Raw genomic sequence first — 18,016 nt, forward strand, 5'->3', positions numbered from 1 at the left:
TATCTAGACCAAAGCTTTAGTGTTTTGTAAAACTGATCAAGAATCATATATGACCCACTAGCAACCTCTCACCCTGAGCCTTAGAAACACAAGATGTGTAAACTAAAAGTAACCTTCCCATTTGTAGGTTGAATTTTTCAATTTCAGTAATTGGTACTTCAATTGCTTTTCTGGCCTCAAATTGAACCAGGAAGAACCTAAAACTACCCAGTTTGCCCTACTCAAGGGATTATTAAGAACATGAGTCCAAACAAAGGCTAGGTGTTTTAACCAATATTACTTTCAGATAAGCCCCAACTATAAATTGTCTTCAAATCTATGCAGAGTTTTAAATAGATGTCCTTTTGATTTATTTTTTGAAGGACTTCAACACAAGTCTTCGTTGGCTCCAGTAGTATTTGATTTTGTATGTTTTGTCTTGTTTGTACAGTGGCATCTAATTTCACTATGCCAAACATACTTTACCAGTCCAAATTCTAGTATTTAGTACCACATTTTTCTTCTTTATTTGTTCTTTAAAAATTTTTGCCAAAACCTCATTGCCAATTTAGCGCTACAGGTTAAAGTGGGATTTGGTGTGGTGCAGTGATGCAGAGGGTTGAAATGACTCAATCAAAAACAGGACAGGCTATAATCAGCCAACCTGTGCTGTTCCTGTGGCTCTGAGTTTTACTTCTCTTTATCAGTTTAGCAAGGTCTGCAAAAAAGCAGATGCTACCTAGGCTATAACTGGACAAGAATGAGCAGGATAAAAGATATCTGTAGAGTGTTAAAGTATAGGTTGGTTTTCACATTTTCTCCTAAAGCAATACCAGGCTGCAGCAAACAAAAACCCTCTTGATGTTTTTCTATAAATGATCACTCTCTCCACTTTCACCCCTGGTTAGCCCCTTTTCGGTCTTGTAGTGTCAACCAAATCCAAACACTACCCATGTATGGTGGTATCATTGGCAACCTTGTTAATATTAAGAGGTTAAGACAAGAACCATTTTTAATAACTTAATGATTATTTAAATATTCAAAAACTGATGTACAAACTGAGAAAGTGGTCTGGTTTTCTTCTGTTGCTTGAGCTCTGTTATATTGCGTTCCAACTGATAAGCCAATAAAAAGATTTAAACAGAAAACCCAAGGATCAAGTTGATGTCATCGATGCAAACTCAAACTGAACTTACCAAAAGCAGCAGCTCCTCCAGGAGGCTGAGGTCCCACTATTGTCTGTTGCCCCCCTGGAGTTGGGGGTACAGGTCGGGACCAGGATTTATCCACAGCAGGGCCAACTGTGACCACACCAACATACTCTACAAATGTCCCTGGAAAGTTTCCCTTCTCCTTGGTCCTCTCATTAATCCCATGCAACCAACCTTTGGGACTCCGCTCATCCCCCTCCTGATACTCCAGCCCCACTGCTGCCATCAGTGTGGCCTTCAGAACAGTGAGCAGGTCGCCTGGCTGGAGACTGATATCATCCCCATGCTCACGCTCATATTCAAAAAGCGCCCGGTACTGGAAGCTGTGAGATGCCATAGCAACAAGAGTTCACAGGAAGGTACAAAGCTAAACCTATTGATGTCACCTGAGATTTTCTGTATTAAAAGTGAAATTAAATAGTACTAAATGAAAACTCAGTTAATTCAGAATACCTGAGGTGAAACTGTTTCTCACTCTAAACATGGGAATCATGGGCTGCCACCTGAGATTTGCTCTGCCGTGCTCACTGAGATGAACCAATTGAAATAAATCTGATAAAAATCCTATCCCTGAGGTGCAATTGGACACATTTTTATCCCATAACCCCTTCAAGAAAAGGTCCAAAGTTCTTTATCCAAAACTTCCTCAACTGCGGTGAACTGAACAGTCGGCTGGTCTTTCCTGATTTGGATATCCACACAGTTCCTTAAAAATCCACAGTAATTCACCTGTCAGTCGCAGGGATCCAGTCTGAGGCTTGCGTGCTTTTACAATCCAAATATTCAGAAAGGCAGATTACCCAACACACAGTGCCTGTGATTTGAAAAGACAAAAGAGAAGATTGTTGCGGGACACCAGGCAGTCTGGAAACTGAAGGGTGTCCGACTTTTGCCGGACCTCTAGATGAAATCCCAGAGTGTAGATATTTTCTCCTGATGGTAATCAGTCTACTTGGAAGCCACACACTCACACACATACACACACACCTGAGGAAATCCACTGCAGTGCAGAATTTGGCTTTCTTTTCAGAGTGCCCCTGTGTGCACTCTTCTTTATGAGATCCTGCTGCCTCTACTTTCTTGTCTGTGTAACCATCTGACGCAGACTGACACTCCTACAAACTTAAAATGGAGTTAGATTGTTAACGTACATGTACTGCATTTAATCCAGTCTGTTAGAATTTTAAACCAAGAATATACTGACGCATGTTTTTTGTACTACAGAAATAAAAAAAAATACAATATTTGCTTAAGGGTCAGTTTGAATAAGTAAAAAATAGCAAAATGTAGTAATATTGTAAATAAAACGCATATCTCACACCATTCTGTTTGCAGGCTGATAGACCCTAAGTATACCCGTTACAAGAAGCATGACTAGGCGAATATGAAGTTCGCCATGCTCTAGTCTGCCCTGCTGTCGGCTGCCCACAAACACGCCCCAAACTCACCACTGAAACTGCACAGAGGAACTCTCCCCTTCCACTGATGGCTCGGCGCGCGAACTGTAAAGCTTCGCCAGTACCTGAAAACCTACAGAGCGACCCAAATAATCAAAGCCCCGACTGGAGGATAAGTTGACGGCGTTGGCTGGTCAGAAGACAGGCAGCCTGCTCTGTGTCGTAGAGAGCGGCAGTGCTGATGTCAGTAAAACCCTCCTCCGCCTTGTAAATTATGCCAGTGAGCGGCCGAGACGGGACGGGTCGGTGCGGCGCACTGACGCAGCAGCTGCAGCAAAATAACGCGTCCCATATAGTTTTTATTTTTTTATTTTATTTTTTGCGTCTGTCATTATAATGTCACTGAGGGTTAGGATTAGATGGGAATTGTGAAGATGCCAAAAAGCAATGAATTATGTAACAACTGTGGGACCTCTGTGGGAGTCTGCAGGTGTCCGAGTGCCGAGTTCGCATTTTAGGAATGACTAAATAAGTAAAACAGAACATAGAGGCATGCGTGATGGAGAAGGCATCGCAGATTTTTTTTGTAGTCTGATGCACAAATGACGCAGCAACAGAGAGCCAGAGATTGCTGCGTCATCAGGTGCGCACATTTCCAGTGTAGAGATGGAGAGCACGCCATACTGCAAGAAGACAGATTATTCCTGCAGAGATCAGCAAAATAGGACGATAGAAAAGTGCGTGTGTGTGTGTGTGTGTGTATGTTATGCACACATGCAAACACACGTGCACATATGTATGGTTGATTTTAAAAACTGCTTTAGTTTTGCCATTTTACCGGCTTTGTACTTGGGGTTTGGTTTTGGATGGGATATTGCATTTGATATGTTCTACTTGCCTCTATCCCGTTCTGAGACGATGTGAAAAAGGAGATATAAAGTAAATCTATTCTTTAACTATGAGAATAGATTTAGGCGGAACACGCACCCTCTTCCCTAATATTTAGAGTGCAAAAGAAAAAAATTACTTGTATTGAGAGTTCTATGCTTTTACCATATACCATAGGTGGGTCTTTTTTTTTCAGCAGTGGCTCCCTTTTACCCCAAACACACACACACAGTGTGACATAGTGTCACTTATCAGCTTGATAAGGCAACTCAGAGATCAGTCATACTGGAAAAGCCCCACTGTATTAAAGAAAGAAGGGAACATGTCTAAATATTGGCTGTGTGAGGGATGCGTGATGGAGAATGTAAATGTAAGTAACATATTAGTATCACAACTCTATCATTAACTCTGATGGGTTTCAACTGTTATTCCATTAAATTAATACTTTGAGATGTTCAGAGGATATGATATATATTTAAATGCTTTATGAGATTCTTATCTGGGCTTCAAGATTTAAAAAATCCCTTTCTTACTATGTCACATTCTGTTTAACTACTAACAACTGTCATTAAACAAATGTGCTGTACAAACAGACCAATCAATCTCAAAGAGTTTAAAAAACATATTTAAACATAATTAAATACATTTAGAGGAAAACAAACATTAGGAACACAAACACAAAACGGAAAAGATGTGGCAGCCATGGTTAGTTGCATGATCATTTAATTATATTCATCATTCAGAGAAAACCATGCTTTTTTAATGGCAGTTCTCATGATTTGGAAATTCAGTTCAACTGAGTTTTATTTATATAGCCATATAGCAGTTGCCTCAAGTTGCTTTATATTGTAAGGTAAAGACCCTACAATAACACAGAGAAAACCCCAACAATCAGATGATGAGCAAGTGCATTGATGACAATGGGAAGGAAAAACTCGCTTTTAACAGGATGAAGCGTCTAGCAGAACCAGGCTCAGAGAGGGGCGGCCAGTTGGGGGTGAGGAAGATAGGACAAGGATATGCTGTTGAAGAAAGTTTGAGATTAATAATAGTTAATGATTAAATGCAGAGTGATGCATAAAGACATTGTGAGTGAAAAAGAAAAGTGAGTGAAGAAGAAATGCTCTGTGCATCATGGGAAGCCCTGATCACCCTGTAATTGGAGCACACCCCCCAGTCCCACTTCTTAAAGATGGGAACCATCACCCCAGTTCGCCACTCAAGAGGCTCCAGATCTCGATGTTGCAGAGGCATGCCAACCAAGACAGCCCTACAAAATCCAGAGCCTTTAAGAACTCAGGATGCACATGCAAAGTGGGGTAAATTAGATCCTTGAAGTATTCCTTTCACTACCAAGTATATCCTCACCATGTCCACTCAGTGAGTGGACCACTGCTTTTCCCTACTTATTCACCTAATAGTCTTCCAGAATCAGAATCCAGAATGAGAAAGTGAGGCAATCCAAAAGTCTTGTTCCATGGCCTTGCCAAACTCCATATTTATTTAATATGCACATTGAAGTACATATCCTGGTCAAAAATGACTCTATATAAATACAATATAACAATATAAAAAAGTAAGCATCTGGTTAGACCATACTGCTAAGATTTTTAGGGCTGAAAATAATAACTGCAGTTTTATCTAAATTTAGACGCAGGAAATCAGGGGTTATCCAGGTCTTTATATCTTTAACTTTCTGGAGTCGTCAGACAGGCCGGCGTGTCCGTGACAGATTTAAGATGATGGAGCAGCAAGATGCAGCCTTGTTGAGTCTTCACTTCAACTTATGTCTAAAATGCGGACTTAAAACTATATACCAGTTTCTAAATTGCGTTAATATGCCAAGTAAAACTAGAGTAATGATAAATAATTTGCACCATGTTTTTTCCTGTATACTGTTGTCTAAAGTGGATGAAGCGTTCCAAGCAGAAAGTGCTTGCGAGCAAACAAAAAAAACCCCACACGACAAACAATCAAAGAATTATATGGCAAAAACAGTCGTTAAAAAGTCTAGAGGTGTCTTTTGTTTTATTGCCCTGTAGAAAGATGGAATGAAATGTTGCTGCATAGGTATATGCTGATTAAGTGACCACTCCTATACCATAACACCTCCTCCTCTATGCTTCCTTTCCTCTGTGATTACAATTTAAATGAGCTTTGACCAATAGAAGATGGCTCATGTTCACTAGGGATGGGAATCGAGAGTTGCTGAGTTGCTGCCCAGCAGTTAGATTCTGAACTTCAACAGGTAACAAGCAGATTCCACCTGTTCAAGTAGAATTACTGTTTCGCTTTTTTGTGTGGAGTGCAGTTTTCAACTTTACTTTGTGTGGTCAGCTTTGTATTCTACTAAGAGAAAGATCTTAGAAATGCAAGCCCTCATTAGGGATTTGTGTTGGTGTGTGGAGTAGTAGTCTTAGGTTAATTGTTAAAAGATGGTTATAAGACAGTGTTTCAGCTATTTTACAAAGTAACATAAAAGTAATTTAATGAGTAGTGTAACAAATGACTTTTCCAGGGAGTAAGTAAGTAATGTACTGCATTGCTTTTGAGAAAAGTGTTCTCTGTAATATGTTCAATAATGACTTTTTGAGTAACAACTCCGACACTGATTACAAATAAGAGGTTAAATATCAACAAATATCAACAATCATGCAAAAACATTTGACCCACAGCATGCAATTAATTTGCATGAATGTAATTTATTTATTGCTGCTTGGCAATAAATTCTCTCAAAACGAAGCCAATGAGAACCCAATGACAATCAATAAGAGAATCGATAAGGAATTGAATCGATAAGTATTACTGTTAATGGAATCTGAATCACTAAATTCATATCAACTCCAATCCCTAATGTTCACACACGGTTTCTTCTGTCATGGTCCTTCTGTCCTTCCATGCTGATCCGCTGTGGCCAAATTGAAATGCTTATGCTTTGAAGTATCTCCAGCAAAATCCCTGCTGATAAACTCCAGGTGGGCCGTTTCGCCTTTTACTGAGGAGTGTCTTCTCTCTGGTCATCTAATATACAGGCCGGATCGTTGGAGGGCTACAGAAGTGGTTGTCCATCTTGACAGTTCTCCTCTCTCCATATACACACACACTTAATGTATATACAAATGTGTCTGTTATACCTTCAGATGAGTTACATGCATCATATTGACAGATGACAATCAAGACTAAATTCAAAACTCATAAAAACATAAAAACTCATTTCATGGCATCATCTCTTTCATTTTTGTGACATTTATTCAGACCTACAAATAGAAAATGACAGAAGTGATTAATACCCTCACAGAGAAAAACCCAAGATTATACAAGCATTTAATCTTTTGTATCTCAGTGCTTGGATGAGGGTCTTTTTGTGGCTGTTAAGCGTATCCCTTCCTCTTTTTCTTCTCTTTCATACACACAAGCCAATCAGTAGGAAGATAATCTTTATGAGAACAAAGCCGGATTCCCCGAGTGAAGATAGTGGCTAGTTGCCCTGGATTAAATGTGACAGATTATATAAGCATGATATTACATGCTTATGTAATAAGAAAGATTTTTTTGCCCATTGGAGGCTGAGCTGTACGGAGTGAAGGATGATTATTTTAACTGGTCTGGTGGTTAATTTGTTTTTGAGTCTGTGTAAAGACAGGGAAAGTGTAACTGCAGTCAAAGGTCTTGAAAACTGGAGGTTAAATCCATAATCTCTCACCCTTGATAAACATGTTTCTAGGTTTAAGAGCTTATTCAGTGGGCATGCTGGAGGGTAATGCAGTGCTTGTTTAGCAAGGTTGACAATGTAATGAGAGAATCGGAAAATATCTTGTTTTTGACAATTTCATGTGAAGACTTGCCTTCTGCCATGTGTAGGCCGGAAATCATTAAACACTCTGACTACTGATAGACAACAGCATGCTTTAAAAATGTTGGTGTATGGTATATTGCAGTAGCTTTATTTCCTCCCAAGCCCGCCTCTCTGGCACTGTTATTCGAGACTCCACCTCCATGTGATTTACAGGATGCACCCAGACCTGCAGAAGTGAATTATGCTGAAGAGCTCTTTGAGGAAACTGTAAACAACATCAAAATCACCACTATCCATCTGCTGAGGATTGCTTGGCAGAAGTGTCCTGAGCATTATGTTATGGCTTTGAAATAAATCATCCAAATGAGTTACAAACTAACTGCTGTTTGAGCTCCCCTGAATTTTTCTAAGCAGACCAGGGTGATGAGCTAATGACAATACTAGACCGATCAATTTATCCTTGCCATCTGGCTCTTTCTGTGGTCATACAACATCTGGATGGTGGACACCAGACTCAGAAGTGTTATAAAATTCTTTGATTTGAAACAATAAATAAACATTAGAGAAAAATCACAACATCACCTTTGCCCTGAGGCATATTTAGAAGGGTTATGAACAAACCAACACAAATGATTTGTTTGCTGAAGAAAACCAGAGCTATAACATTTCATTATTGAGTAAAAGAAAACCAAACCCTGTCAAGTGGGAATTATTGAATTCCATTATCTAGTGGTTATTTTGTTCATCCTTACATAAAAAAAGCAGATACTGGTCCATCAGCAGGACCAGTATCTGCTTTTGGATCTACTAAAGCCCTGTCCAACTCTTCTAGTCCTACTGTCTATCTCTTGGAATCTCCTCTTGAAACTGTACTGGGAGACACAGAAAATCTTTTGGCCATTGTGTTAATGTACCATTCTGGAGGAGTTGGACTAGCTTTGCAACCTTTGTGTGGTCCGGGTATCACCTCATGCTACGAGTAGTGACATGGACCCTTGCCAAATGCAAAACTACTGGGAACAAATATTTTGAAAAGATGAGGAGGAGAAAATATCTATGGCCTCCAAATATAAAAAGTTGTTTTGGGGTTGTCTTGTTGTTGCTCCTTTAGTGCACCTAGTGTTATTTTCTTTAACACTAAAGCACATAAAATTAATTAACAACTTCCTCTGAAGAACAAATGAAAAAACAAAACAAAACAAAACTGAGTGAGTAGCTCCACCATTATTGTTGATCACTTCAAAAATTCATTGCAGGATGCTTGATGCAAGCATTTCCATGAGGTGAGTGGGAACATTTCTCCAAGTGGTGAAGATGGCCACACGAAGGGCATCTACTGTTTGGAACTGTTGCTCATTTTTGTAAATTTCCCCTGCCATCCATCTGCAAAGGTTCTCAGTTGGATTTAGGTCAAGGGAAGACGCAGGATGGTCCAAAAGAGTGATGTTATTCTCCTGGAAGAAGTCCCTTGTCCTGTGGCCATTATGTAATGTAGCATTGTCCTGTTGAAAAACCTAGTCGTTACCACACAGACGAGGGCCCTCAGTCGTGAGTGATGCTTTCTGCAACATCTGGACATAGCCAGCGGCCGTTTGATGCCCCTGCACCTCCTGAGGCTCCATTGTTCCACTGAAGGAAAAACCACCCCAGACCATTATGGCGCCCCCTCCACTGTGGCGCCCAGAAAACATCTAAAAAAAATTGCATGCTCAAAAAAACGTTTTCTCTCACTCCCATTTCTTCTTGTTGCATGTTGAAGCTCTATTTAGGACCTTCTTAAGATCCAACCATGCAAAATAGAATTTTTTTTTTTTTTTTTTTTTGCCATTTTTCAAGTGGTGTTAAACTTTTGATCGGGACTGTATAGTATATAGTATATAGTATATAGTGTACTGACAGTCAGTAATTCTCACATTACATGGCTTATTCAGAACTATAGTCTTTACTGAATTTGTTCCATAATTCCAGAAATATTATTTAACTGAACATGTGTTGAAGAAGGCAATCTGACATCAATAAAATAAGAATTCTTCTTCTGGTCTATAGTAAATTAACTTGCACTGCCCACACCCGATGATATATATTTACATAATCTTTGACGGGGATCCACAAATTAAATTGGGAAGGCCAGCCTGGCCACACTAGCTTTTTCCATCCAATTTTTTTCCTGGAAAATGTTTTTAAAATTTTAAAGGTACTGTTTTTATCAGTAATGTTGTAATTCTGGCTCATAAAATATGAGTTTTACTGCCTCGCCTCTGAGATCAACCAGTCTGTATTGGGTAGGTGCTTGGTTTCTTGCAAGATATTGCTTATGGCAAAGAACTCATCTATGTAGGTCTGTTCATAATCCATTCTAAATACGCCTGGGTGTGGGTGATAGAGCACACCCATCCCTATATTCTAACTGAAATCCAGTCTCTCCACATCTCTTTTAGCGAGCAGAATAACTGAGGCATTTTTGAGGTCCTGATTGGATGTCATGGTCACTTTTTCCAGTGCTCCAGACAGTGAAAATAAGTATCTCTCCTGCCCAAAAGTACTGTAAAAATTTCTTAGTTTTTTGCATATTTGTCACTGTCACGTATGATGCTGTGGCAATGCCAGTTAAATTAATTATTGTGTAATTACTTTTTCACACAGGGACAGGTAGGTTGAGACAGCTTTTGGATATAAAATGGCATTTAGTATTTCCTTGGGTTATCTTTGTCTAATATAAAAATTTGGTTAATGATCTAAAACTTGTGTGACAATTTTTCTTGATTAGTCTTTGTAAGAGAATGTCTAGACTAATTTTTTGTGATGTGGACAAAACATTGTAAAAGGACAGAAAAAAGAAAAAATGACATGTTATATAAAGGGACACTATATTACAGTACATGATGTTTCATATTGGTTAAAGAAACTGTAATATACTAAGATATCCTCTGTCAAACAGAAGATGATGAAGAATGAAAAACAGTTTTCACAACTGCATGGCAGAAAAAGACATCATGCTAATTTTAGTGAAAGGTTGTTGTGACTCACATCACTTCACTGCTCCATTGCTTCCTTCATCAACTCCCTCAAAAACATAATGAGTACCTCAATAATTAGCTTGGTTAAAACTGCAGCAGGGTTCAAACCTTTGTTGCCAAAGCAATGTGACAGGGTCAGAGTTCGCACACACAGACTCATTGTGTGTGTGACAACTGATGTGTTAGGTGGCCTTTGCTTCTTAGCCGTGACCCTTGCAGTGATTCCTGTGATCTGAATATGGAATTGTGTCCGCACAAGTGAATGTTAACACACATTGTGACTTTGCCACAGCACACGTTTGTAACTGTAATGAGATGCCTTAACAGGCACTGCAATTGCAGGCAGACCCTTCAAGCCACATGCACACATATCTAATTTATATAAGTCCTCTCTGTGCCATATGTTAAGATATGCTTCTGTGAGCAATACAGGTCAAGAGCTCATTGGCAGGCCAGGAACATTTACCACACATACTTGCTCGGCACATCCATCCTCTGCTACGCTTGGAGACTCTTTTGTCAATCCAATTATTCCTCATATTACTGCAGGGAACGTTTGTTTTCCTTATCACAAGCAAACACATGCATTGAATTTGCAGAAAGTTAAAGGCAGGAGCAGGAAGAATGTAAATATATAGAAACAATGGGCTTAGTAGCAAACCTCAGGCTAAGCTTTGGTTCAATTTGAGATGAACCACCGAGGATTACATATAATTTGTGGGATTGTGTGTGAGTTTTGCTGAGGGCTGTGAGTGCAGACCAGGTGGTCCAGCTTTATCCAAGGTTTCTTTACACACAGACTCACATAAAGATTATGAAAACATTTACGATCTAGATCCTGAGTATATAATTTTTTCAGTGCCTCTGAGTTTGTGAGTTAGTTTGTTAGTCTCATCTCCATGTTCTGTCTTCAGCGTCTTTGTGTCTGTTTACCTTCAGTCTCCCCAGTCCGTCCATGTCTGTTTCTCCAGTTGTGTACCCATGTCTGGTTTGTTTGTGTTTCTGTATTTTCAGTCTTTGTCTCAGTGCTGGCTTACCTTTAGTCTGTGTCTAGCTTATAGTTTCATGTTAAGTTTGTAGTCAGTAATCTGTCTATATGTTGATCTTGATCTAGTTTTTAACATTTTGTAGCAACACATTTGTTTGTAACACCCCCCCCCCCCCCTTTTTTTAACCATCCAATTTATCCAGTTTATCCAACTGCAGCCTATCACAGGGATCATGGGATGAAAGGGAAATCTTGGACAGCTCCACTAAACTAAGATTTTTTATCAAATTCATATTTTTATAAAACAAAACAATAACTGACACACGAGGAGAAAAGAAGAAACGCACATCCACAAATTCTTGTATGTATGCTCATTATGACCAATGTTTGAGAGTCTCGTCACTGGTGACTGTCATGACAAATACTCATCCAGTATTCCTCATCTTAGGCTCTGACTTCCTCGACACCACAGTCTTAACTACTTTATAATCATATATATATATATATATATATATATATATATATATATATATATATATATATATATATATAGGTCCCTCATCCTATTCAGGAACATCTGTACAGGAACATCTGTGCGAGTATAACCTGGAAGTCCCGAGGTCAAAATGGGAGATGCCCCCAAGGGTGATGGAGAATGACCGAGCTAAGATACTGTGGGACTTCCAGATACAGACGGACAAAATGGTGGTGGCTAACCAACCGGACAAAGTGGTGGTAGACAAACAGGAGAAGACGGCCGTAGTGATCGATGTAGCGGTTCCGAATGACAGCAATATCAGGAAGAAGGAACACGAGAAGCTGGAGAAATACCAAGGGCTCAGAGAAGAGCTCGAGAAGATGTGGAGGGTGAAGGTAACGGTGGTCCCCGTGGTAATCGGAGCACTAGGTGCGGTGACTCCCAAGCTAGGCGAGTGGCTCCAGCAGATCCCGGGAACAACATCGGAGATCTCTGTCCAGAAGAGCGCAGTCCTGGGAACAGCTAAGATACTGCGCAGGACCCTCAAGCTCCCAGGCCTCTGGTAGAGGACCCGAGCTTGAAGGATAAACCGCCCGCAGGGGCGTGCTGGGTGTTTTATATATAGATGCAAGAAAGGAAATGCACTTCATAATGCCAGAAGGTTTGCTGTTTTAAGATGCTTTTCAGAACAGTAAAGACCACTTTGCTTCTTTGTTAAAAGCAAAACAAAACAAAAAACATTAAACAGTAAATTTTTAACATAGTGCAAAACTAATGAGCCCAGTTCTTTCATTTGCGTGAGAAAGAGTGGTGGTTTGAGAACAGACTCACATGGATACTGAGAGAAGCTTTTTTAAATGTAAAAAAGCTTCTTTGTTACCTTGTCTCTGTTTTTATTCACCTCTCTTTCCCATCTGTCTTTCTTTATTTAAGCTTTCCTCAGTTCTTCTTCACTCAGTTTTCGTTTCTATATTTTTTATCTTATTTTTTTTAAATCATTTAGCATTTTCAAATTAATGAGACAGCTACTCTTCCTATCACACACACATACACAGACACAAAACATATCCTCCTATGGAGAAGAATACGGATGTCAGGAATATTTCACAGTAATAGCAAAAGATATTTTCCATTCAAGACACATGCGATGCACAGTAAACACACACACACGTACATATGGAACAGACTGATAACAAGGATGCATGCAGTGAAGCGGCAATGCTGATGCTCTTATCTCTGACAGGAAAATGCTCAAGGAACTTGAAAAGTGCTTGTGGGCTTGGTGAAGAAAGCCATGTATACCATGCAATTAGTGGAAGGAATGCACATTTAGTACATAAACACCATCCATATTTCACAATGTTCTTTCTTTTTGATGGCACCACCCTTGATTTAAAATACAACACTGCAATGTCTACATGTACTACATGTTCACCATGCTTCTAGGATGTGAGAGGTTAGACCACAAAGTTCATTATATAAAGCCTTTCTTTGCTGGTCTGTGTTTAGACTGTTGGCAGACCTCAAAGAGCATGACCACTATGCTTCAGCCACAAACAATAGCAGTCACTCATCAGGCCTGGACTGTAGTATGAATGGTGTGCACTAGATTTTACAGCAGGTCCAACACCGCACCTCAAAAGGTGGAACATCTTTGACTTTTGAATCAAATGAAAGCATTTTACCCGAGTCAGTTACATGTTTTATGTATTATCTTTTAGCTTTCTAATCAACTGAAACTGCTCAGTGAGTTTACGTGTAAAGGGATGTCTTTACATATAGTGCTTGTGGGCTTGTCTTCCTCGTCTTGTCTCTTTCCTCCTCCCTGTGGACCCTTTATTTAGTCAGTCTCATCTCTGTGTGTGTTTCCTCTGGTTGGTCTTTGTCTTTTACTGTGATAGTCTCTTGTCTCGTCTGTGCTGTGTTCTGTCTCGCTTCACCTGTTTTGTTAGTTAGATTTGTTCCAGCTGTATGGTTTGTCCTCTGTTCCTTGTCACCTCATTGTTATTCCCTCCTCGTGTTTGTGCCCTGTTCACTTAGCGATGTAATCCCTCCTGTTTCCCATCCCCTGATTGCTGGTGTGTATTTATAGCATGTGTTCACCCGTCCACGTTGCTGGTTTGTCTGTGTTATTCCCCTCGGTCTTCCTGCGTCTCCCCGTCTTCCTGTGGATTTTCCTGTGCCTCCCTGCATCTACGTTTCTGGTTTGTTTTCTTAGTTTTGCCAGTTAGGTTTTCCAGTTTCATATTCACCCGCCATTGCTGTTTGTATCCACTCCTGTTAATAAATACTCACCTGCACCAGAGCTGCCGCATTTTGGGTCTTTTCTACAAACTCCACATGTCAGCCACAACCGGACGTGACAGTTCCCAAGAAGGGCTGGGTTTCGATAATTGATTTTCCGATATAAGTGTTGGGGAGTAACTGAATACATGTACCGGCATTACGTATTTAAAATACAAAATATGAGTAACTGTATTCCGTTACTGTTACTGTTTAGTTAGGTGGTAATCAGAATACAGTTACTTTGTTGAAATTAATCAAATATACGGCGGTCATTTCCGGTTTCATATGTTAGGCTATCCCCTCTATATGCCTTCTCCAATTTTGGTGATTAACTTCCGTCAGGCGCAGGTTTAGGTCATTTGGATGAGCATGTGGCATATATTGCATGAGTGGCCGGCCCTGGGTCGAATATGACATGTTCCCTTTTTTAAAAAAAATTTATTTATCTTTTTACTCAATTTCCATCTGGGATCCATCTCTGATGAGCAATGCATTTTCTTATTTGGAAATGGGATGGGCGAAACTTCAGTATCTTCGATGTACTATTGCTGTGTGATTTTTATTACTATTAATGAAGGATACTGGCCACCGAGCTAACATTGTTAGCTGGCGTTAGCTGAGTGCAGACTGTTAGATCGTTTCTTAATACTCAAGTACGCCTATCCGTCCGTACTCACGTTTTCACTAGTCCGGACTTCATAAGTTCACACGGGAGTCCGGTGCTGAGAAGGCAGCACGTGATGACATCACAGCTCCGGAGTTTTTACTGCCATCCCCTCTTAATTTAATTGTGATTAATATTTGCAATGGAAATGACACATGACATAAAAAATTATACATGATGTAGTAGATTTCTTTAAGAAAAAAAGATAATTTGAACTGATTTGAACTGAAGAAATTTTTAAAATATAATCCGATCATTTTTGGAGCAGCCTTCACGTTTTCCATGTATTAACATGCATTATCATGTGAAGTTCCACATGATTATTAACAGACAAAAAGAAAACATATTACTGATAAAGAAATAGTTTTCTATACGAGATCACTGCAAAAAGTGCAGCCTTACCAAATGTCCACCCTACTGTTACTCATTTTATATTAAGATTTGAAAATCTAGTTGGTATTGGTATGGCGAGTACCCTTCAGTAATAGTAATAAATCACACAGCAATAATCCATTCATGTAGTTGTTAAAAGCATGACAATATATTAAGTAATCAAAAGTAACGTAACGGAATACGTTACAAAATACATTTTGGGGCATGTATTCTATAATCTGTAGTGCTGGAAAGTAACCTTTCCAACACTACAGACACGCCGTCGTTGTTTCCGTTGTCCCCTTCCTCGGCGAGGAGCTGGAAGCAGTTTCTAAATTCGAATTGAAATTCCGCTGTCGTATATGCATCTTTTACGCATTGAACGTTAAAAGGACTTAGCTGTTGCAGTCATGACTGGAGGTGCTTCAGGTGAAGTTTGTATTTGGCAATTAGCAGGTGGTGATCAGAGTTGTGGCTCCACGCCGCACACTCACATCGCTAATGGTGGATGCCCAGCGGGATAATATGCAGATATAGTCATCTTGTTTGAATATCCGCTAACGGGGGCCTTCCATGTCAACTTGTAGATCCGCTTGTGGCCGAAGAAAATGTTCTTGAATGTCTGCTTACCACACAAAACGAGACCAGCCGCCTGGTCAGAACTGGGAGTCAGAACTGAGGAGATTGCACTACCAGAAAACAATTGTAGACATCGAGGACAGAAGTACCTGGGAATCCCACAGAGCAAATGGGAACCATGAAGAGGCTGCTAGGAAAGCTGCATCCACCAAGTACCTGTAGTCATTGGATACTATACTGGCCTGGAAGATGGCCTGGAAGTCTCAAGGTCAAAATGGGATATATCCCTAGGGTGGTTGAGAATGAGCAAGCAAAGAACCTGTGGAACATCCATCGACAGATGGAAAAATTGGTGATGGCTATATAACCAGACAATGTCACGGTGGACAAGCAGAGGTAAAAAGCCATAGTGATGTAGCTATGCAAAGTGACAGCAACATAAGGAAAAAGGAACATGGGATGCTTGAGAATTACCAGGGGCTGAGAGAGGAGCCAGAGAAGATGCAGAGGGTGAAAGCAACAGCGGTCCCTGTGGTAATTGGAGCACTAATCAGCAGTGACCTACAAACTGGGAGTGGCTCCAGCAGATCCCAGGAACAACATCTGAGATCTCTACCCAGAACAGTGCAGTACTGGAGTGGGTACTGGAAAAAGAAGGTACACGTGGACAAGGGCAACACAGGCATTTGTAAAGTGAGATTGATGTTCATTTAATGATATAAATGGGTGAGGAAAATGCCCATGTTTGCACTGTTTCCAGCGTACTCTTTTTCTTTTTCTTCGATTCTATCAATCAGCAGATTAGGAGCAAGTCACTGCAACAACCTGTGGCAATGAGACTCTCCCTTCTGTCTATACTGAGACATCTCAAAAACATACTCAAAAAAGTCCTAAAAGTGTAAATCCTGGGGCACAGGAAGTGGCTGAATCACGTGAGGAATGTCAAAGAGACAAAGAGCAGGACTTACAACAGCCAAAGCTCTGAGACTGAGTGTGAAAGATGCTTTATTTCTGCCTTTAACAATACACCTTGACTTCTTTTCCGTGTGAATTTCATGTAAAAATGTTGTTATACTGAATGTTGTATAGAGTATTTCCTGTGATGGCAAAGAAGACATTCACAGCTGTATCACTGCAGGAAGCAACACAATTCTACAGAGAAATCAGATGGGACAGATTGGACTAAAGAAGCAGATGAATTATAATCTACAAACCCATAAACAGTGAGAATGAAAGCAGGTTATAAGAGCTCAGAGTGTTTGAATTTTGGGAATGAATTCTGAGATGTCTGAATGTTAGGAGGTCTTGAGAGTGAAAGAAGTATGTTTAGTACTCCAAACACACTGGAGTACTAATGGGATTGCAAAGTTAGGATAACTCTCAAACACCATGGTGAACACACTTTTTAATAGCATATTTTCTTTCCCAGGGAGTCAGATACTACAATTTTGTCAAAGCCAATTCCATCACAGATTTATGCCCAGAGTGTCAAGCTGTCCACAAAACCAGCATACCTTTCCTTCCCAAGTTATTGTTGCCACACCTAACCACCATGAAAGTTAAATTTTAAAAACAGAAAAAGGATCAAAACGAACAAATTCAAATGCAATGAAGTGCAAATGCACTTCAATATGTCTATCCATCTATTTTCTGCAACTTATCCAGGTTGTGGAGGTAGCAATCAAAGGAGAGATGCCAAGACCTCTACATAGCCATGTCATCCACCTCCTTTGGTGGGACACTGAGGTATTCCCAATCAAGCCTCACCAGACGCTCTCTAATCTCTTCAGTGTGTCCGGGTACCTGAAGGCATCCTCCCACTTGGACATGCTCAAAAAACCTAGGCTTTCAGGAGGCATCCTAATTAGATGCCTGAGCGACTAGCTCCATGCAATGTTGAGATGCAGCAGCTCTAATCTGAGCCCTGTTTAATCAAACCGGAAGAATGAGTAGCCTATATCTTGATTTAAGTTGTACACCTACACAACTATATTCTTTCTTTCTTTTTTTTTTTTTAATCAGGAAAAAAGTACTGTGGGGCAGTAGCAGCTATAGTTTCTATTTTCTGTGAGATGAGCAGCAGAAATAATGCAGATAAGGAGAGTCATTTGGGAGGGTCATGAGAAATTAATAACATGCAAGCCAGAAGAAGAGAGGGAGGTCGATGTCATAGAGCACAGGTGTAGTGCTGGTACAGTGTTGCTGCGTACAGAAGCTGGCCTAATATTTTTCAGAATATTCTTTCTCTCCTTATCCTTGACTCTCCCCCATTTATCATTCAAGCATTTTCCCCAGTCTGTGCCACAAACCTCCCTAACAAAAGAAACATTAAACCTGCAGACTAAGGAAAAAGATGAGGAG

The 18,016-nt window shown here is 40.1% G+C and overlaps 1 protein-coding gene across 1 annotated transcript in view; it reads right to left on the reverse strand.

Moving 5' to 3' along the window:
* Positions 1-2,801, reverse strand: part of LOC120434007 (phosphatidylinositol 3-kinase regulatory subunit alpha-like) — a 147,750-nt gene extending 144,949 nt beyond the window's left edge. The window contains exon 1 of the mRNA XM_039601358.1: positions 1,176-2,801. Coding sequence (XP_039457292.1) covers positions 1,176-1,527 — 352 coding nt within the window. The 5' untranslated portion in view covers positions 1,528-2,801. The remainder of the gene's footprint in view (positions 1-1,175) is intronic.
* Between the last annotated feature and the right edge of the window lie 15,215 nt (positions 2,802-18,016).

The sequence above is a fragment of the Oreochromis aureus genome, linkage group 17, assembly GCF_013358895.1.
Source record: "Oreochromis aureus strain Israel breed Guangdong linkage group 17, ZZ_aureus, whole genome shotgun sequence".
In the NCBI taxonomy this organism is placed as follows: Eukaryota; Metazoa; Chordata; class Actinopteri; order Cichliformes; family Cichlidae; genus Oreochromis; species Oreochromis aureus.